Below are 21,973 nucleotides of genomic sequence, written 5' to 3'. Positions count from 1 at the left end.
TTGTTTTTCTGGGGGGTGGGGGTTGGAAAGTTCTTTATTAGGGTCCAATTTTTGGGGACAGTGGTTTTAAAAAAGCCCAGGAAAAGAATGGTCTACTTCAGCTTCCCCTTTGAAACCTCCCCTTTGGGGTCCCGTGGTTTGAGCTGGTGACACTCCTGGCCGGATTCCTGAGGCTCCCTGGTGTGGCACCCGATCCCCTTAAAACATTTCAGACCTGCTCCAAGCAGCCCTTTGTAGATCGTAGAATTGTAGAGTTGGCAGGGACCCCAAGGGTCATCCAGTCCAGCCCCTTGCAATGCAGGAATCTCATCTCAAGCATCCATGACAGGCAGCCATCCGACCTCTGCTTAAAAACCTCCAAGGAAGAAGAGTCCACAACCTCCTATGGGAGACCATTCCACTGTCAAATAGCTCTTCCTGTCAGAAAGTTCTTCCTGATGTTGAATCTCCTTCCTTGTAACTTGAAGTCACGGGTTCGAGTCTCCAGAGCAGGAGAAAACAAGCTTGCCAAGCGCTGCATTTCTTCAGCGTCAAGAAGTCCCTTCCAGAGATCCTTAAACAAGTCAAGGAAGAATGAACTAATGGTTAATGCATTTTGCCCTTTTTACTCCAGAAACAGTGGAATGATTCCGGGTCCTCAAGCCCTTTGCAAATGAGTGCTCAGCACAAACCCTCCCAGTTCTCAGCTTGTGTGTTGGTTTTCCAAGCTGCTGCATCAACTTGGCTTGAACCCGTGTGTGTGTGTCTGCCATGGCATCCCAGCCTGCTGCAGAGATCTTGGTTCATGTTGTGGGATGAAGCCTCTGTTCATGGGGGGGTCACTGCCCCCCAGTCCAGGGCAAGCACTACTTCCCGGAGGCTGTTTATCGCGGGGGGAGATTGGTAAAATATCGACCGACTGTCTTTTTGGGGAAGCCTGGGCGTCATTGCTAACCTCGCCGCTGATGACACTATTTTCTGCAAACTCACGCAAGGCTCTCAATCCGGTCTTACGCTGCAAATACATGTACAGAGCATCCTCGTGAGTAATGATTTGTAAGAGTGAATCGACTTGGAGGATTCTCAGAATAGCTCATTCAGGGTTCTCAGAAATCCCCCTTGTGGAAGTGCTATCATGTTAAAAATATACAAGAGCATTTGAGGCGCTCTGTTCATGCTCCCTGCCATTTTTTGTTGCACCCTCTGCAAAAAATCTTCTAGAGGCCGGTGGCATGCTGGGCTGTGTGTGGGTCCGGAGGAATTAGTTGTGAGTGAAATGACCCATTCCGTTGTGCTGACCGATCAATAGTAAGTAGCAAAGTCTCTACTGATTTATGCCGGTTTCCATGAGAACAGAATTTTGCTCTCCGTGTCTCTTTAACTCTTGCGTACCTGCTGTAAATCAGGGCAATGCTATAAATGGCAGCCTGGCACAGAAACGTCCCGTAATGCTGAGCCCGGTGGAGTTACTTGCTGAAATGTGAACAATGCCTGACAACGCCATCTTTGATTGCTGAATTTAAAATATTACACAGTGATGAGTTCAGCTTTAGTTTTCATATGCTAGAGGAGAGACCCAAGGGCTCTGAGTGAAATTTAACCATCCTAAACATAGTATGGAGTTGGGCTGGGCGATAATCTGGTTTTCAGCATCGCAATCTATCACCGGCTAAACATCGCAATATACCGATACATCACAATGTCTGAAATAAGGATGGTGCTACTTAGAGGCATTGGGTGAATTCCCAGTTTTTGGCATGACACACACATACACACACGATTCACAATATCATACTGTACCATGTATAAGATGAGGAATTGTCACTAAATATGTTAAAAATCGGGGTTTGTCTTCTGCATGGATAGTGCATCGGGGTGACGTGGGATTGGTTGCTGCCGGGAGCCGGAGATGGTCAGCGGCTATTTTTTGGGTTACTGGTGGCTGCATCAAGCGTTGGCTGTTGGTGCGGTAATAGGGCGGGCGATTGGCAGTCCCCCCTCCCAAAAAAGCTCAACAACTCCAGGCAATCTCAAACCCCCCCCCCCATTTTCTTAATTCTGAGTCCCCCAAAATAGGGGGCGTCTTATACATGGGGGCGTGTTATACACGGAAAAATACAATATATTGCCAGGCCCAAAATTATGAGACCAATATCACAATATGGACTTTGGACCAGTTTTGGGTGATATTTCAAGATACTGCCCAGCGAGAATCACAGAATTTGCCAGAACTTGCATGCGATTAATAATGCGCTTCCTGCCAGCTGCATCCCTTGCTGTTGTCTTCTGCCCATCCCTGGATCCCAATCCTCTCATCTCTGGCAGGGAAGCACCTGCCAAACACCCTGTCGCCAGGAGAGAAGGGCCGTTTCTGAGCAGTTCCCTTTGCTTTTCCTACACCGCTTTGCCAACAGCAACGGTCACAGAGTTCCTTGTATTTACAAAAAATCAAAATAAGGGAGGGGGGGAATACCCCTAGCTACAATTTTAAATTTTAATTAGCTTCTTGACGACATTGCTTGCCCTTGACGAGAAGTACTTGAAGCTGCAGGTTCATGTTACAGATGAGTTGCCTTGCGATGAGGTTTGCAAAGGATGCTGGGGGATTTTGTTTGGTTCGACTTAGTTTAAATGCTGAGTAAGTGCTAGTTTCATTAATTTTTTGGGAGGGTGGGGCTCACTTTGGTAAAATGCTTCAAAGATCAGGCTGCATCCAAGGAGGGAGCTTGTCTAATAGATAAACAGAGATGGATTCCTTTAGGAAGAGAGCATTGATCGGGGGGAAATAATAATACTTGTTTTCATTTCTGTACTTTGCCTGAGCACTTTAATTGGGGCTGTTGAACTGAAAGTCTTCCGGCTTGTACCAAATTAAATATACCTGCCAACCGTAAGCCAACAAGGGATCTGGATATCTTTACATGCCTCGTATGGAAGTTCCAGCAGAAATTTAACAGTGGTGTCAATGTAGTGAATTAAGAAAATATTTCTGCGTGAATTGCCAGACAAACATGTTTTTATGGTAGATGATACAGACAGCATTTTAGAAACGCAAGACGCTACTCTATCTTAGTAGGTTATGTCTTTGACATAAAAATTGGTGATCAGCATTCTAGCCTTTCACAAGAAATCTCTGCAACCGCACTGTGTCAACAGGTATTGAAAACTACCCTTTGGTCACGTGGAGCACAGGAGTCGCTATTTCCATAATCCCAACTGCTTTCTCCGTGTGGCGGACACACTGCCGTTTCCTCTGTGTACCCGTTTCCTCTGTGTACGCTGGAGAAAATAAATATGTGCAAATGGATGCCTGGGTGAAGTGGCCCTTTCGCAAGTCCTGCTTGTGTCAGTTCCTGGCAAATGTGGAACAGGGACAGGAGAGAATGTCATTTTCTCTTGATGGCATCCACTTCCACCCAGCAAGGAGAATAACTCCCATGCCTCTACCTTGCTGTGTGAATACTTTCTGCGACTGAATTGTTGCAGAACAAAGAGTTTTGTGAAATGATGAAGTGGGCTTGGATTTGGATACTGAAAAACAATTTCTCTGTTGTCCGTTGAGTGGGGATTTCAGGTGACTGCGAGAACTCGAGGTGTTTGCTGGTCATGCTGTTATACGTGGATGTTTTGTGTAACTTGGGTTTTAGCCATCGTTCAGGTGCAATAGTTACACCCTACAGAAAATTTTGGAAATGAATATGATAATCGAATATGGAAAGGAACTTTTCCAACTAAAACTGAAACAGATTCCACACTGCTTTGAACAGAAACACCGGCTCAGTATTTTAATTCTTTTTACCATTTCTAGTCCTAGGTTTGTAGCTTAACAGCGGCCCAAAACAAAGCACTTCTTGAGTTTACGTTCCCTTTGGGATTAACGCTCTCAGACTCCCAAATAGCTGCCCCTCTTTGCGTGACGGGTAGGGAGGCGGGTCACGCTCCAGATGCAAGTCTGCTGGAATTAACAGCACTTTCACACTCGGCTGCATTTGCTGCTTTGTTAAGCGTGCATGAAGAACGAGGACCCGATCCGGCAAGGGGGCGCTTGAGAAGTCACCTGTTGGAGAAAAGAGCGAGTTTCTGCCTAATCTGGCTTTCCCCTTCAGACGGAGCTCCAGACTTCGTCCTTGATAATGATAACAGGGCGCTTGGCACAGTTTCCAGAGGAGGAGACACGTCAACCTGTTACAACAAACAGCCCAGGGGGATCTTAAAAGACGGCCATATTTATTAGGGTGCCGGGCAGTCCACCCCGGCTTGCATTGCCTAGCAACCCGCCGATGAGCCCTCAACAACCCAGCGCACCCCTAAACCTCATGAAATCTCCTACGCTGACCCATTAGACCAGGAGTGGAAAAGCCTTTTGGCTCCTGCCTCTGGGGCCAACCTTGACAGGTGAGCAGGACCAGGGCTGGATTTCGGTTTGATGAGGCCCTCAGCCACTGAAGGTAATGGGGCCCTTTGTCAACAACAAATTGTCCCTGTTTTTTGTGTTGAATATATGCCATATGGTCATTTATGGACCTCAGAGGTATCTCAAGCCATTTGCCCATGTTGCCATGCAACCAGTCCATGCAGAATGTAGGCACCCTATATATAGAAAGGAACAAACCAGGGATATTTTAGGGAGCAGGCTAGCAGACGGGGCCCATGACTTACATCATAGGAGCCTACACAACACAAAACACTCTTGCTGGATGTAGGTTTTATTTTATTTGTGTTTTTCTTTACATTTGGGGGGGGCCAAGAGAGTGGAGCCCTAAGCTAGAGCTTGTTTAGCTTATACGTAAATCCGGCACTGAGCAGGATGCCCCCCCCCCCATCAAATCAGTAGGTGCGTTGCCTCACCAACCTGTCCAAATCCCAGCATCAGGAGTGGAAAGGGGGTGCGGGAAGGGCATCAAAATTTAGCCTTTGCTGGTCCTTTCTGCAATCCCCCCCCCCCGCTTTCCCTTTGCCCCGTTCTTTCCCAGGCCCCCAATGCCACCTACTGCTCACTGAGTCTCCCACCTCGCGAGGAGGAGGCAGCCCAGCCCCAGAGGTGCTGCGGAGAAACACCCCCAACAGGCCGGGGTCCCTCGGCCCTCCCCTCCTGGCATCTCCATCCTCCTCCTCTCGCTCACGGAGCACTGAGGGTCCGCGGACGACACTTTGGGAAGCCCTGATCTAGATAATCCTACTCAGATCTCTGAGGGACCGAGTGCCTCCAGACAAAACGGACACTCTGTATGTGTGCATGTGTGAAATTGGGGGATTTCAGTTGATAGTTGAGGATTGTCTTATACACGGGTAGTGCCGGGGGGGGGGGCGGGCAATTGTTGGCAGCCGTGAGTCGGAGATGTACAGCGGCGATTGGGCGGGTGATTAGTGTATGCTGCTGGTTGGGATTGGCTGTTGTTGTGACAATTGGGCGGGCGATTGGTGGCTTTGGGTGTGATTGGGCAGGCGATTGGTGGCTTCTGCAAGGCGTGCGCTTGTCAGCTGCAGGCAGCCCCCCCCCCCAAAAAAAATATACAGCTTGACAACTCTGGGCAATCTCCGCCTACTTTCTTAATTTGGAGTCCCCCAAAATAGGGGTCGTGTTATACACAGAAAAATACAGTACCTTAAATTCACCGCCTGTTAATGCTGCGATATGCAGCAATAAAGGATGCTTTAGAAACGTGGGGGAGGCGTCTCCTGCCAGTCTGGAAGGATGTTGCGCAGCGCACAAAACAGATTTAAAACAACACCATTATCTGTGTTTGTTTGCTGAGGTGCCTTGTTTTTTGGGGGGGGGCAGACAATGTGACCCAGTAGAGTCGGAATACAGAGATGCCACTCATCTTTCTGAAGATTTTCTTAATTTATGCAGGTCCTTTTGCTCTTCAGCGTATAGCCTGGCAGTTGCTAGGCAACCGGAAAAGAAATAGTGTGCATGCTTTCTATGTTTGTTAGATCTCTTATTTCTTTATTTATGTTCAAAAGGTCCATATGGAACTGGAAATTGAGATTATAAAGCAGGATAGCATATTCACAACTAATCATTTGCTTTTTTAGCATAACCTCGGTTGCAACCGGTGGAAGCTTTCTATTAGCAAATATATGCTTTTTGGCTTTGGGTTCTTGGGTTGTTTTTTTAAGCCATATTCCGTTACAAATGTACAAAGGGGACTAGAATCAATTCCTTCTGTAAAAAAAAAAGTTGCCAGGTATTTGGGTTTTAAAAGAAACAAGAAGAAGGTAAAATTCAGTACTGTGTTGCTGTTCTAGGAATGTGTGCCAGGTAGCCTGTTCTGCAATTTGCGTATATTTCCAGAATATTCCTCGCTGGTGCATCTTGTATGTTATTCCACATGGCTGCCCTTGTGCTTGGATTCCTCACAGCGCAGGATTTTATTAATGCTCCATTTCTTGAACTGGAACAAATTCTTAGGTGAAAAGCAAAACCATCTTCCTTTTTTTTCCCTTCTCCTCAAACATACTGGTCACTGCCATTTCTTGTCACAGCTAAGTAATAACGTTTTCTATTATTTTTGTCCTTTTTAACAGCTCAGGACGACAGTTAAGTGAAGTCTTCATTCAGCTGCCTTCCAGAAAAGAATACCCAGAATACTATGAATTAATTAGAAAGCCAGTGGATTTCAAAAAAATTAAGGTGAGCCTGGTTTCTGTTAAACGCGAATGCAGCTTTCTTTCTTTTTTACATATATTTTTAATTCATTTTTTTCAAATGTTTTCACGGTAACCTTCAAATCAAAGACATTGTTTCATGAGTTGACTCCCTCACCTCCACAGTGTTTTTTACTCAGACCGTTTCTACTGCGTTATACCTATCACAAAAATTCTCTATTTCAGTTATTTTGTCATTTTCCTTCCGCTGCTTTTCCCTCAAATCCTGCCCACGATTTCATTTTACCTTGAATGCAGCTTTCCAGCATCGGGCCAAGTTATCATTACTTGGCTTTTGCACTCGTGCACAAATTGCAGAAATAAAGTACTGCTTGTTGTTATTCTTCCATGTCTGTGATGTATACCAATAACAAACTTAGTTGGTCTCTTAAGGTGCTACTGGAAGGATTTTTAAAAAAAATTCTAGAGAGTTCTTCTCCCCAGCGAGGCAGATAAAAATCCCTATCATTTCAGCACCAGTTGTGACCTTCCTCTTCTCCCAAGCATTTGTACATGTTCACAGCACGGTTTTTGTTTTGCACAAGGCACCGAGAGGATACCCTGTGCCACAGAAAGCATCTCATAATTTTGCCAAAAGTTTGAGGTGTGGGCAATGATCCATTGTAGCCTTAAAGGGTTGTTTCACTTGGTGTTTGAGCCTGTAGATTCACTAAAATGTGGCGGTGGGCTGGTGTGAGTTTTATCCGAATTGGATGTAGAGCCTCATCTTGGAGTCTGCATTGAAACTGATATCCCCTGAACCCCGGCCTCTCAATGTCACACACTCAGCATACAAATAACTTTTATTTGACTTCTGTCTGAAAATGCTTCCTTTGTTTGTGCTATCCAGTTAATCTACGCCAGAAGGATAGCAACCCTGAAAATGTTACGTACGTGAATCTGTTGTGTTCATGAGTGCAGCAGACTTGTTTAACCAGCTATCCTGTTCTTTCTTTACCCCTTTCAATAGGAAAGAATTCGTAACCATAAATATCGGAGTGTTAGCGACCTGGAGAAGGACGTCATGTTGTTGTGTCACAACGCTCAGACCTTCAACTTGGAAGGATCACAGGTCGGGTTCAGATTATTTGCTTAGCAGAACTGCAATGTTGGTGTAGCATTTGCATTTGTGAACTTGTTACGTTGGTCAGTAAGAAGCCTGGGGGCTGTCTAAACTTGGGGCAGCCATAACGTTTTCCCAGTTGTATAAAACAACCTTCAGGCCCGTATTTTCTGTTTCAGCTTGCTTTTAGTCTTCAGAGTTTGTTATGTAACAGGAAGTCCTTCTCCTGCAGCTACAGTACACTTGAAACATCTCAGTTGGAGAAATAAGTCTACATTTACCACCCTTGGTATCAACTAGTTGGTAGTTCTCAGTGGTGGTGTTATTTTAAAAAATCTTCTGAAGAACGGAACATTTTCCTTGGAAGTTGGGAAATAAAATTTGCATTTGCTGAAGTAAATATAGACTGTATTTTGCTTACGAATGGATTGGTGGCTTGCCAATCTTTATCTTGCAACTCCTCATCCATGAAGGATCATTGCAGGAATCTATTTGTTGGCTAAGAGGTGCAGTCTTCACCAGTCTTGACCATGGCTAATACGAACTGAGGTTCCCTATGAAAAACTCCATTATGCAGGAACCTAGTTGGCGCTAACCATAGCTAAGATAATGACGCCATGACCCTTAACCACAGTTTAAGCCAGGCATAGGCAAACTCGGCCCTCCAGATGTTTTGAGACTACAATTCCCATCATCCCTGACCTGGTCCTGTTAGCTAGGGATGATGGTAGTTGTAGTCCCAAAACATCTGGCGGGCCGAGTTTGCCTATGCCTGGTTCAAGCTGTTGGGGAAAGGGCAGAGAGAATTGGCAAGAGGAGACGAGATGGGAAGGATGGGTGAAATCCCACAGCCTGTTAATAATCTATAAACCATGGATAAAGATTACAAGAACCTGAACTGCAACAGGTCCTATATCTACCCCAGAAATGTATTATTAGCTAACACGAACTGTTTTGTTCTTACTGCTGATAATTAGCATCGGAAGAGGGCATTTGTTTTAACTTGGATATATTGTTAGACTATACTGTAATCTAAATCTTAATTAGAACTTTCCATTCAGATCATTAGTAATAAAACATTAAATAATTCAAAGGTAAGAGTAGGTGGTGCTTAGAAATGTGAAAATAAAACATGGAGCTTCATTTTGTTTCAGGCTGCCACTGAAAGGCTTTTTTTAACCCTCATTTAGTGCATGAAAAATTAACATTGGCATTTCCTGTAAAATCCATGCAACAAGACTTGTGACTTGTAATGGGGGAGAGAAGGCTTGCTCTCTCTGGGTTTGCACAGGAAATAGCGCTCCACGCTGTGAATCTTTGATGGAGCACAGCTTGCCCGCCTCACGGAGCTCTGCTTTCCTGCCACAGATCTATGAGGACTCCATTGTTCTGCAGTCGGTGTTCAAAAGTGCGCGGCAGAAGATCGCCAAAGAAGAGGAAAGTGAGGACGAAAGCAATGAGGAAGAAGAAGATGAGGAAGACGAGTCGGAATCTGAATGTGAGCTCCTCACTTCAGTGCTTTTTTCCCAAAAAAATTATGTTTAGGGCTACTCTCATTTTAACTCGAGAAAACCACCATTTTATAGTTCAATTCGGGGGAAATCAATACAGTAAATGGACAAAAGTATAAAGAACCAGGACGCGGGTGGCGCTGTGGTCTAAACCACAGAGCCTAGGGCTTGCCGATCAAAAGGTTGGCAGTTCGAATCCCCGCAACGGGGTGCGCTCCTGTTGCTCGTTCCCTGCTCCTGCCAGCCTAGCAGTTCAAAAGCACAGCAGTGCAAGTAGTTTATTAGGGACCGCTCCGGCGGGAAGGTAAACGGCGTTTCCGTGCGCTGCTCTGGTTCGCCAGAAGCAGCTTAGTCATGCTGGCCACATGACTCGGAAGCTGTACGCCGGCTCCCTCGGCCAGTAAAGTGAACCCCAGAGTCATCTGTGACTGGACCTAATGGTCAGGGTTCCTTTACCTTTACCCATATTGAAATAGTGCCCCTCAATGAGACCAAGCTTTCATCATTAAAACACCACACATCCACATTCCACACTGCTTCACACATTAAACGTTTGCTTCCATCCGAGACTCGGGAAACACCGGGAAAGAAAAGGAAGCCACCATCAGGGATAGCGATGGAACCAACGATTCACCCTGCTAGAGAAGAAAGTAACATTTTTTTTTTTTAAGAGTTGCTTCTTCCGGTAGATTCACAAACTGTTTAGGGGTATGCGTACCCCTGCATCCCCCCAGAAAAAAGCACTGTTTTAAAATAGGAAATTTCCTTATATGAAATTTACATTCAGATTATTTCTTTGCAACTCTTATGTTGTAGAATAAGGAATGCTGATAAGGTCCTTTTCAGGATGGTGTGTGTGTGTGTGTTATGGTTTAAATTTATAGCCCACTCTTCCTTCCAGAGGAACCCAGGGGAGTTGATGGCTGAGAAACCTTAAACACTGGGCTTGACCCAAATTTAGTCACACTTGAGACTAGATTCATTCACATCCATGGTGTGTAGGATTGCGATGACGGGCGTAAGTCATGTCGATGGGTCTGCTATATAAGCAGGACTAAATCTGCGTCCGTTCTGTTCATTTTGGCCACTAAGTTTCTTTTGTGGGTTTGTTTTTTGCAGCCAAATCTGTGAAAGTAAAAATCAAACTGAACAAAAAGGAGGATAAAAACAGGGAGAAAGGAAAAGGCAAGAAGCGGCAAAGTCGAGTCAAAGCCAAACCGGTTGTGAGTGACGACGACAGCGATGAGGATCAAGATGAAAACGTGAGTGTTGCTTGCAAGAGCAGTAAATGCACGCCCCCCCCCCCCGGTCCCTGTGCCTGTTACTGCAATCGTCACAACTTGGATTCACCTTTGGAGGCTAACAGTCCAGCAGAGCGTTTTCCAGCGGGGGGCGCTGCAGGTATTTGGGGCTCCCCTGTCCCTGAGCAGGAGCCCTGCTGGCAGACCTGATGGGAGCTGTCATCCAAGACCAGTTGAGGGACCAAGGCGGCCGATTTTGGGGGGTTCAGGGCGCATGGAAGGTTTGAGAGCGCTGCAAAGTATCCCACCTCCTCTCCGCTAAGAGGCTCAGCACTTGGACTCAATGGCTGGGAGCGAAGGAGCCGGGAAGCTTCTTCTGAGCTCCAGGAAGTGGTTTGTATCAAGAAATAAGTGGCAAATTTCAGGGAGATGCTCCTGAAAAGGGGGAAAGGGGGCCTTGAGCATGCCTGAAATTGTTCTTTGGAGCTCAGCCAGCCAAGTTAAAATTAAGTGCTAGAATGGCAAACCAAGTTGATGGACTCTGCTGAAATGGCAAAATTAACTGGGAAGCTCAGAAATCAAGAGGACCAGAATTTTTAAAAAAGAATGGGAAAAGTTTATAATTTATCTACCAGACTATTGTAAGGAGGTTAAAACATTAGCAGGATTTCAACCACACTTGTGAATTAACGGAAAGTATGACTAATTCGGAAGGATAAATCTTGGATCGTATTGATATGCAGTTGTATATATTATTACTAGGACCCACGGAAGGGATGGGGGAAGTCGGGAGGTTCAGAGTAATCTTGATATTTCAATCTTGAATTGTGTTTTGCTGTATGTTTATATTTTTAAAAATCAAATAAATCATTTTTTAAAAATGAAGTACTAAGGCTTAACTCTTGTATGGATAGCTGGAAAGACCCCTCTGTTGTGGGAAACATTATGTGGCTTCTTGAAGAGCAGGGTCCCTTAATGGCAAATGGGGTTTTGCCAGGGGGGTTTTGCAAGCCGTTTGTGATGTGCATGGGCTCCTGCACCTCAGAGAGGAAAGAAAGAAATTCTTCAGGCACACAAAGGTTGCTCTTTGTTAATTTTATTTTGAGGTAGCCCATAAAGGCCAGCTAAGGCTGCATAAGCCCCGCTAAACTCCCTGGGATTTGGTTCTGAGTGAGCATACGTGCCGTCAGTCTTTCGGTATATTTATTTGGAAGAAAATCGCCGCAAAAGCCGTGAGACTTGCGACATGCGCGCGGCGCAGCTGTGCATGATAGCTGATAAACCTATTACAGAACATCTTGCAACAAATCCAGAGGCATGACTAAATTAACTGGATTGCCTTCCTATCTCTTGGTTGCACCTTGTTTCTTTATTACGGCCCAAACGGGTGTCAAAGTAACACTGTCTTTTTCTCTTTTTATGCAATGCTTTCAACAAACAAAGCCTCTAACCTTTTCCCCTCCTTGCCTCTTCCATCCAGGACCAGTCGGAAGCCAGCGGAAGTGACGACGAGTGATTCACACGGTCAGGTGTTCACAAAGGAGACCCGTTCTTCTCTTCTCTCATTTTGCACCCGGCAAATTCACTCTGCCAGATGGGCATCGGGGCATTTCTGTATTTACATCATCTATAACTAGCTTTAGGATATTGCCAGACAAACGTTATGGTATCATGGTGTAAAAAAAAAAGGAAAAACATGTAACATACTGTGACCAAATGGGCCTCAAAGATTAAAGAAGAAGCAGCTTTTGATGGGGAAAAAAACATGGGTTGATAGTATATTTCTATGGGTTGGGTTTAACTTACTAATGGTTTGACATTCCTGGTTTCGATATTTGATTAGATGCTATCATCTGGCATCAGAAAGATTTGAAAACAATGTCTTTTGTAGCATTGCTAACCAGGAGAAGCCATTAAAAGCAACTGGTGATTTTATTTTTCATCAGGCAGTTTTCAAGGTTTTATTAGTTCTGTATCTGTTTCTTCACTGTGGTGCATATATACAATTTTCTTAAATGTACAGTAGCTAGCCTCTACCCAGTCCTGCTGCATTCATTGCTTCATTTGATTCTCTCTTGAAAGAGAAATGCTTTTCGAACTGTATACATGAAATTTATGTCTACTGTAAACTTTCCTTTTCCTTTTCTTTTATTCCTTCTCTTCTTTTTTTCTTGATTACAAAAAAGTTGGATTTAAAATGCTATTGAATATTGCAATCTATATAGTATAATGAATGGCTTCTTTCATCAGATTACCTTTTGTGTTACCAATGTGGTTTGCCACCTTTCCCCCAAGTGTACTTAATCTTTGCTTTCTTTGCACAATGTCTTTGGTTGCAAGTCATAAGCCTGAGGCAAATAAAATTCCAGTAATTTTGAAGGGTCCGTGCCATCCATGTTTTCCAAGCAGAATGACATTGCAGCGTTGAGCTTCATTCTCACTTCCTTTCAGTGTTCAAAATTCACCAGGTGCCAAGCGCGTTTTGCACCCGGCTCTCAGCTGCTTGCGACCAAGTGAAGGTGCCTGGGAGCCAGGATGGCACCTGAAATCTCTGCCACCAGATCCTTGGATCTGGGCTGTTTCCACACACGAAGACCACATCCTGTAGATTTCTATCTGCTGTATTTTATCTACACAATCCGAATGGACGTCCCTGCTGATAAAGCAATTTCAGTCTTTGCTCCACCAGAATCGGTCGCCCGTCATCCTTGACCGTTGGCCACACTGGCAGAGGCTGAGCGAAGCTGTCGACAACATCTGAAGGACACCAGGTCGGGAAAGGCTGAGCCAGGATCCTCCCGATGCCGACCCAAGCCTTACACACATCTTTCTCTAATGATTTCCATGCTCGGATCGGCACGTGAGGCAGGAGTGTGTGCCAGTGAGATAGTGTATTAGGCAAGAACAAAATGTGCACGGGTCCAATCGGCGTATTTCTCCACCCCTCCATAAAAAAGAGGATGCATAGGGATTAAGTATTTGCAAATACAGTATTCATTTCCAGCAGAAACGGGGGTGGCCTGAGGAGGAGACACACAGCCCAAAATAAGCTCTAACAGAACATACAGTGGTGCCTCGCAAGACAAAATGAATTCGTTCCGTGAGTGTTGTCGTATAGTGGATGCACGGTCGGAGGAAGCGCGGTTTTACGAGGAAGAAAAAATCGCAAAACGTTTTCATTTTGCGAGTCACGGCCATAGGAAAATTCGTCTGGCGAGTCACCCTTTCGTTAGCGAATGCCTTTCATCTAGCGAGGCATTCGTCTTGTGAGGCACCACTGTAATCTTCACAACTTCCCGTTGGCTTTCGGGTCAGCTTCACAGAAACTTTGCTGCTGCTTTATTTGGTTATTTCCTTAACATTGCATCCAGGTGGTTCCTCGGCGGGGCCCCGATCCGCCCCAGACCTGCTTGGCTTCCGCAAGGTGGGAGCCTCGTCAGCCTTCAAGAGCGCACAGCCCTTTCTCATGCAGGATCTCCACAGGGCACACGCAAAGCATTAAGATTCTTTTCAAAGTCTGCAAAATACTGTTTGAAAATTCTGCTTTCGTAAATCACGGGGGAGGATTTGCATAGACGCCTCACCAGTGCAAAGCGGCACGTAAACCGACACTTGAAACCAAGCAACTTGGCCTTGACGATAAGGGAGATAAGCAAAGGCTGTCGGGAGAGTTGCTTGATGTTTCCGTTCTTGAGAAAGACACAGGGCTGCACTTAGATCAGATGAACAACCCTTTTTAAAAAATAATACGGAACAACATTAGCCTTCCTGCCACCCATGCAGATGCTCTTCAAACTGGTGCAAATCCATTTGCTTCCACTAAAATGCGACAAGCAGCTGGAACAGAGGTCCCTGTGTCATGAACTGTGTTGCACCGGCGATGTACAGCACCGCAGCTATTTCTGTTGTGTGCGTGTGGTTTAATGGAAATCTGCTTGAATGCTAAACTTCCTGTTAGTCTCTCCTTTCTTCCCTTTTTATTATTATCATTCATTGAATTAACATTCCGCCCTTCCTCAAAAGATCGCTTCACAGAACAAAATACAAGATAAAGCACAAGTTTAAGGTAACGGGAGAGGTGAAAAGTGAAAGGAAAGAGGCTTCTAATGGAAAAAACTTCTGGGCACTGGGAACTGATAATCCTCTTGCCGTCTCCACCCGGCCTCCATTCATGGTTCCTGGCCTGAGCATATTCTCTCTCTCTTCTGCAGCCATGGTTCCTTGGTGTGTGTTTCTAGCCTCTTCCTGCTGTGGGATAATCCCAAATCCTGCATTGCCATGGATGATGGAGGGAGAGGTGGCTCTTGGCTCCCTACCCCGCCTTGGTTTCTGGTTTTGAAGCGCAGCCTCCTTGCCCTGGAACATGCCCTAGGCCTACGTGCTCCTTCTCGGAGGGTGGCGCATCATACAGCCAAAATAGGAAATCTCCATTTTGTCTGTCGTTCTGGCTGGCTTTGCTTTTCCCTGCGTTCCACCTTGAATTCCAAGAAACCAATTCCCTCTCTTCTTACTGTCTGGTGAACCCAAAGTGTCATTCCCGCAACATGTAATTTATAATAATAATAGTAATTTATTATTTGTAGGCCCCCTATCTGACTGAGTTGCCCCAGCCACTCTGGGTGGCGTCCCACAAATTAAACCGTTAAGTAGGCCTACAGGAAAACATCAAACGTTAAAAACTTCCCAATGCTTCAGATACCTTCTAAAAGGTTTATTTCCTTGACATCTGATGGGAGGGCATTCCACAGGGTGGGCGCCACCACCGAGGAGGCCCTGCCTGGTTCCCTGTAACCTCAATTCTCTCGATGAGGAAGCCGTATGTGAAATGGCTGGTCATTAGGGCATCCTGGCTTCTAATAGTGCACTCTGGTGGTGAGTGCCAACAGGATTTGAGGAACCAGAATGGGGGCACTGAGGGGGGAAAGGAGGTTGCTGTTGGCAGGACTGGGTTAACCTGAGGTTGACATCTCTCTTTATTAATATTCATAATAATAGAAGTGGTATTAATGCTGTTAATATTGTTATTAAACGTGAGAAGGCAAAAACCAGCCCCATGAGCCTGAGGACTACAGATGTTCAGTTTTCATGGATTGCTGACAGGAAAGAAAACCAGGCTGAACAAGAGCACTTCTGAAGTAGTGAGAATATGCTGCAACATTTTGTTGAGGATCCCGTTTATTTCACCACAAGCTACCTCACAGGCTTATGATAATAAATGGAGAGAGTTTATAGCAAAAAAGTCCCCTTTTTACATTTTCTTATTCATTTTGAGGTTTGGGACAGATTTTGCTGCCAAGGAGTGTGGTGGAGTCTCCTTCTTTGGAGGTCTTTAAGCGGAAGCTTGACAGCCATCTGTCAGGAATGCTTTGATGGTGTTTCCTGCTTGGCAGGGAGTTGGACTGGATGGCCCTTGTGGTCTCTTCCAACTCGATGATTCTATGATTTTGTTGTGCAAATGTCCCAAATCAACTTGAATTGTGCCACTTGATTTTGCCATCGGTCTGAGAGCGCACTCTCTGCTTCCAAGACATAAACTGCTCTTTGTGTGTGGTTCTTGAACACCCCCTTTGGCCTGAACTACGTCCGAGGCTAGTTGTCGCTCGGACATTTGTGCCCTTCGCCTGGAACCTTGCCCACACGATAGGGTCCTTTGCTAATAAGCTGTTGATTCGCCAGTTTACATTTTAAACGCATATCGAAAAGAATCCTGGAGAGCTTTTTATTTTTAAATTTATTTTAATCTAAGCACCAAAGGAGCAGAGAAGACAAGGGAGATCAATACCCAATACTAACCTGTTCCTAACTTCACCCTGAGTAAGCCATGGAAACGCAAGAGTGCCCTTCCAATATTACGCAGCAAAGATCTGTACAAAGGAAACACTAAAGGCAGCTGCAAACCAGCTCCTTGCTCACTTAATCTGCATTGCAATGCACCAGTGGGGTTTGATGGGTGGCTGATAAGCCTTGTATTAAAGAGAATCGACTTAACTTTCCTTGACAGCTTTTGTCATCCTCTTTCCATTAGGTGGAGTCAGAACCCTTTCTGGTCTCTCCTGTGTTAGGATCCTGCGAGTTGCTGCTTGGAAAAGATCTGGTTCCTTCCCTTTAGCTTGCAGTCACATGCACACAAACCTGGACTTAAGTCTGAACAAAATGACACACACTTTGTGCACAGGCTTGAGCTGTTAAACAACTCCATCCTTTTTCTCTCTGTTCAGTATCATATTTTTTAAAAAATCTTTTTCATCATCTGAATGAATGAGCTGAGTTACAATTCTTATGGCTGTAAAGATAGAAAATAATCTCAAACACAGAATCTGGGATGGGAGAGAATGAGCTTTTTTCACTGGTCAATAGAAAACAAGGCGCAGAGTGCCGCGCTCCTCCCCAATTACATTATAAACGTAAGAAAGGTATGCAAAGTGGCTTAATTTTCATAATCTAAACAGAATGCAAAATCCAGCTTTCCCTGCTGCAGAACTCTGTGCAGGCATTTGAAATCTTCGTTTAAAAAACGAAAAGTACAATGTGGGCCACCCCCTGCAGGCATCAGGCGTGCAGTTCACAGTTGGTCTTATTAGTAATTCTGTCCTGATAGCACACCGTACACAATCTGGCGCCATTAAAATCCGTGGGAGCCATCGCATGGCTGGGAGGTATCCGACAAAAGTACTTCTGGCTGCATAATGGAATTTCCCTCCCCTCCCTCCGCCCTGGGCTCCCCTCTTCCTCACCCCATCTGCTCCAGAGAGTTGTGGGACCCCCCAGAACAAGTGGAGAGCCTGCGAGGGGAGAGGAGAGGGAGATGGTCCATTGCTCAGCCAGAAGTCCTTGCACGAAAGGAGGAATTTCGTTGCATATCTCCCTATGCCTTTCCCTTGATACTGTGAAGCGGAGTCTCCACCATGTTGGAAGACAGGTGAACTAATGCCAGTGTATTGGAAGATTCTTCAACATCAATTTTGTCGGTCTGGTCATGTGCAGATGCCTGATTATCGTCTTCCAAAGCAACTGCTCTATTCCGAACTTAAAAATGGAAAGTGTAATGCTGGTGGTCAACAAAAGAGGTTTAAAACTGTCTCAAGGTGAATCTTAAAAAAATGTAGTATAAACACTGACAACTGGGAAACACTGGCCTGGGAGCGCTCCAGTTGGAGAACAGCCTTGACCAAAGGTGTCCTGGGCTTTGAAGACACTAAGGACGCAAGGGAGAAATGTGCTAGGAGGAAGGCACGCTTGGCAAACCCTCACTGGGATCAACTCACACCCAGAAACCAGTGTCCCCACTGTGGAAGGACGTGTGGATCCGGAATTGGCCTCCACAGTTACTTACGGACTCATTGTTAAAACCATGCTCATGGAAGACAATCTTACTCGGCTACGAGGGATCGCCAAAGAAGAAGAAGGGACCACCATGCAAGGGGAGGGATGGCTTAACTCTCCACCTCCCCCTGCCACAATCCTGACACATGGTCATGAGACACGGGGGGGGGGGAGAGCTCTCTTTGGCAGCACGTTAGATCTGGCTGAACATGGTCTCCATAATGTTACAGATCTGGGGTAACAGAGTTTGGGGGTGGAAAGGCACCCAGAATTGCTAGAGTCAGTGTATGTTAGAAATTAATAAATGGTCAGATTTACGGTAGATGATATTTGGAGTACTGAAGGGAATATGCCAGACCAGTGAAAAGTACAGTTGAAGCTTCTTTTCCAGGTTGGGATAGAAATGGTTAAGAATGACAAAGAAGGTGCTGGAAGCAAGTCCTAAACCCATCAATGGGAACCATTTGACCCCCAGGTATAGGGCGGTATAGACATTCAATAAATAATAATAACAACCGGGAAGAAGGTTGCCAAGGTGACAGCGGGGGCATGATGCCACACAGGGAAAAATGTGTCCTTTTGAAATGTGGAGGTTGGAGAGGAAGGAGGACAAATGGATGAGATGCTTTGAAGGCCAGAACCATTTTGTCAAGGGTGCTGGGGGGGGGGGAGGCACAGAGATGGCCAGGAAGCCAGGGGTGGGCTCCTCCTGAGATGCAGGTGCTGTGAAATCTCTCCCCACTGAAGGCTTCTGGTCTAAATAGGTGTAAATGAACTCTATTTGAAAGACACTGCAGACTCCCAAAGGAAAGCACCCTGGCTGCGTGTCAAGACCCCTTGGGGGTCTCATGCCCCCCTCAGCAGAGATTGAGGTGGGTGGCAACAGGAACACAGATCTGGAGAAGGAGGAGGTTTTTGTTCAACTGGAAATCAGGCCGTGAATGAACAGACATGAAATAATGGAAGAGAAAGAAGAAGTTAGTCAGAACAGCAATCCGTTTTCATGATGGATAATTTTTCTTAGGAATCTTTGTTGACGTATTTCTCAATATTCCAAAGGGATGTAGCTTTATTTCAAAGAGATAAAGGGTTCAAGAATTCTCTCTTGATAATTCTGTTTGGGTCCCTAATTCTATTTTATTTATTTCACAATGTTCATATACCATTTGATGGTAATAAAACCACAAAGCGCTCTCAATAAAACCTCAAAGCAGTGACTAAATGACATTTTTTGCTGCATTCCCTGACAGCTTCTTTCTCTCAAGTAAGGTATATTATCCCAGCACAATAAAAGAAAGAAAAATCTGTTTCCCCAGAGTGGGATGTGATGCAGTGTACAATATATTTGCAGCCCAGGGAACTCTGATACATAAAATATAAAATATATGCAGACGTCAAGTCCTTCATTCAGTTGGTGCTGGGTCTAATTGAGAAGCCAGCACCAAAACACCTACTTCTGTGTTTGCAGCGTTCTTAATCCAAGTTGTTCATAAACTAACCTGTTCTTAAACCAAGGTACAACTGTACATCAAGACCCTGATGCTGGGAAAGATGGAGGGCACAAGGAGAAGGGGACGACAGAGGACAAGATGATTGGACAGTGTTCTCGAAGCTACCAACATAAGTTTGACCAAACTGCGGGAGGCAGTGGAAGATAGGAGTGCCTGGCGTGCTCTGGTCCATGGGGTCACGAAGAGTCGGACACGACTAAACAACCACCACCACTGTATTTACAGCCTGACACCGACAGTGGAGGACATGCAGAACATCACACCTCGAAAGCATCTCTTGTTGCTTCTCCCATAACTTCTTGGGTCCAGAGCAGAAACCAGCCTTGCTTCATGGTCTCTCGGTACAGCCGATCCCAGCCAGGGTGCATGGTTGCTTCCCGCTTCTTCTGTGGGAAGAGCCTGAGATTCTGAATCTCCAGGTCGTGAGTTCAAGCCCCACATTGGGCAAAAGATTCCTGCATTGCAGGGAGTTAGACTAAATGACCCTCAAGGTTCCTTCCAATTCTACAATTCTATGATTCTGTGACCCCTTGCCAAACGCAACCCAAGCCTCATGCAAAAAAGACACACACACACACACACCGTGGAAACATTACACCCCCTGTGACCCCCCCTTTCAACTTGGATATTGTCCTCTGCTTGCTAACACATAGCTGGGTTGGGGGACTCCATCCCCTTCTTGACTGAGACTGAATTGTTTTTGTTCTCAACTCCTGAGGAAGCTGGCTGGACTTATTTTCCAGGCCTTGCTAAATCCGTCGATCAAACCTCACACTTTCAGAAATTATGGGGAGAACTTGGCGCCCGGGAATTTTGAGGCATCCTTGTTCCCTGCAAACCCACAGCAATACCAGTGCTAGGAGATGTGCAGTATAATTTGATGCCTACGCAGAACTCAATGCAATGGGACTTGCCCATTGCATTGAGTAAGGTAAGAAGTACAGATAGAACTGCATCTCTAAATCTGTCCATCTCTCAGCTTAATTTGGGATTGTGAACTTCCTGGGCCTCCTTTACTCCCCCCTCACCCGTGCGGCATCCTCCTGCTATCCCACATTTTCTCCTCCTTAAATCTGGAGGTGCCCTGGGCTCTCAAAATCCCAACTGGAGAGCTCCATTGACTGCATAGGGAATCTCTGGCTGTATGGAGGGCCCCTCTCAAGGCTTGTCTGCTTGGCATCAGGGCCGTCGTACCCATAGGCACTAGGGGTGCAGGACACCTGGGTGCCGGGCTCTCAGGGGCGCTAGAATGAGAGTTCGGGGCCTGAGAGTTGAGCCCGGCGAAGAGCCTGCTCTTCTGCTGTGAGCGGCTCTGCACCACAAGTTTGGGGGCGACCGAGCCAGCGAGACACTGAGGCAGCCAGCCATCTCCGCCCTCCTGTGCGCCTGGGACTGGGCAACCAGGGGGGCACCGGGAGGATCTTTGCACCCTGGCACCGCATATGCTTAAGACAGCCCTGCTTGGCATATTAGTGACCGCACATAGTGGGGTCAGGATGCCTTGGCTATTAAGCATGCCCGGTCTCCCCCCTCCCTCTAATTTTCTCCCAAATGTTTTCTGCACCCTTGCAAGGCTCTAATATGGATGGTAGAGTTTTGGCGACATGTGGGTCCACCATCGGATAGCGTGACTGGTATATCGGATGCAGTGAAATCATTCTGTTCCATTCTGACCCTTTGCCCTTCTCTTGTTTCTCTTCTCATGTCTGTTCCTTCTTGATATTTCAGCTTCTTTCCCGGCCTCCCCTCCCCTCCTTAGGCAACGCGGTCCTTTTCTCTGTCCTCCTGACTCAACACAAAATGTTCGTGGGCAACAAGGCCGCAGTTCAAGAGGGCAGGTGAGCCCACAGACTTCGGGAAATCCTTTGCTGCTCTGGAGCTCAGCTGAGCCTGACCCTGAGGTCAACAGCAGACCTACAAGAAATGAAATGAAACGAAGAGACCGATAATGAAATGAAGCAAAAAACTGGAGGCTATGGGAAATGACTGGGGCGGGCAGGCAAGGAGGGAGGGAGGCTGGAGAGCAGGGCCACATCAGAAGAGCTATAAGCGGAAAGGGAGAGCAGCAAAATAAGCCCTTGGCGAGTGCTTTTGGGAAGGATTATTATTATTATTATTATTATTATTATTATTATTATTATTATTAAAAATGTCCTTGCAATTAGACTTTGCAGACCCTCCAAGTGTCCCAATTTTCCAGGGACAGTCCCAGATTTACAGAAGCTTCTGTAAATTTACCCCGGCTTCTGATTTGAATGTCCTGCTTCTCCTTAGGATGTCCCTATTTTCATCAGAGAAATGTTGGCGGATATGGAGTTATGTGACCCCAAGCCAAGGAGATAAGTAACTATACAGCCTTTAGAAGACATCTTGAAGGCAGCCCTGGATAGGGAAGGTTTGTTTTTAAAATAAATAAATAAATGGTTTATTATGTTTTTATATATGTTGGAAGCCACCCAGAGTGGCTGGGATAACACAGTCAGATGGGTGGGATATAAATATTAAACTTATTATTATTATTATTATTATTATTATTATTATTATTATTATTATTATTAAATAGGGCATCCCTGTTTTCCTTGGAGAAATGTTGGAGGGTATGGACTTCATATTCCCAGCAAGAAAGGCATGCTTCTGAGATCTCAGACCTAACCACATATACATGCCATTTCAAGTCTCGGGGGTGGGGTCCTC

General features: G+C 45.6%; 1 protein-coding gene across 4 annotated transcripts in view; it reads left to right on the top strand.

Annotated features, from left to right (window-relative positions):
* SMARCA2 (SWI/SNF related, matrix associated, actin dependent regulator of chromatin, subfamily a, member 2) overlaps positions 1-12,824 on the top strand; it is a 117,408-nt gene extending 104,584 nt beyond the window's left edge. For all 4 annotated transcript variants that reach the window (XM_033174070.1, XM_033174069.1, XM_033174071.1 and 1 more), the window contains 5 exons: positions 6,511-6,616; positions 7,601-7,702; positions 9,062-9,191; positions 10,324-10,466; positions 11,926-12,824. In XM_033174070.1, the coding sequence (XP_033029961.1) occupies positions 6,511-6,616; positions 7,601-7,702; positions 9,062-9,191; positions 10,324-10,466; positions 11,926-11,961 (517 nt within the window). In that variant the 3' untranslated portion in view covers positions 11,962-12,824. The remainder of the gene's footprint in view (positions 1-6,510; positions 6,617-7,600; positions 7,703-9,061; positions 9,192-10,323; positions 10,467-11,925) is intronic.
* The last annotated feature ends 9,149 nt before the right edge of the window (positions 12,825-21,973 follow it).

The sequence above is a fragment of the Lacerta agilis genome, chromosome 16, assembly GCF_009819535.1.
Source record: "Lacerta agilis isolate rLacAgi1 chromosome 16, rLacAgi1.pri, whole genome shotgun sequence".
NCBI lineage: Eukaryota > Metazoa > Chordata > Lepidosauria > Squamata > Lacertidae > Lacerta > Lacerta agilis.
The sequence above is the reverse complement of the archived record's forward strand: the minus strand, read 5'-3'. Positions and strand labels throughout refer to the sequence as shown.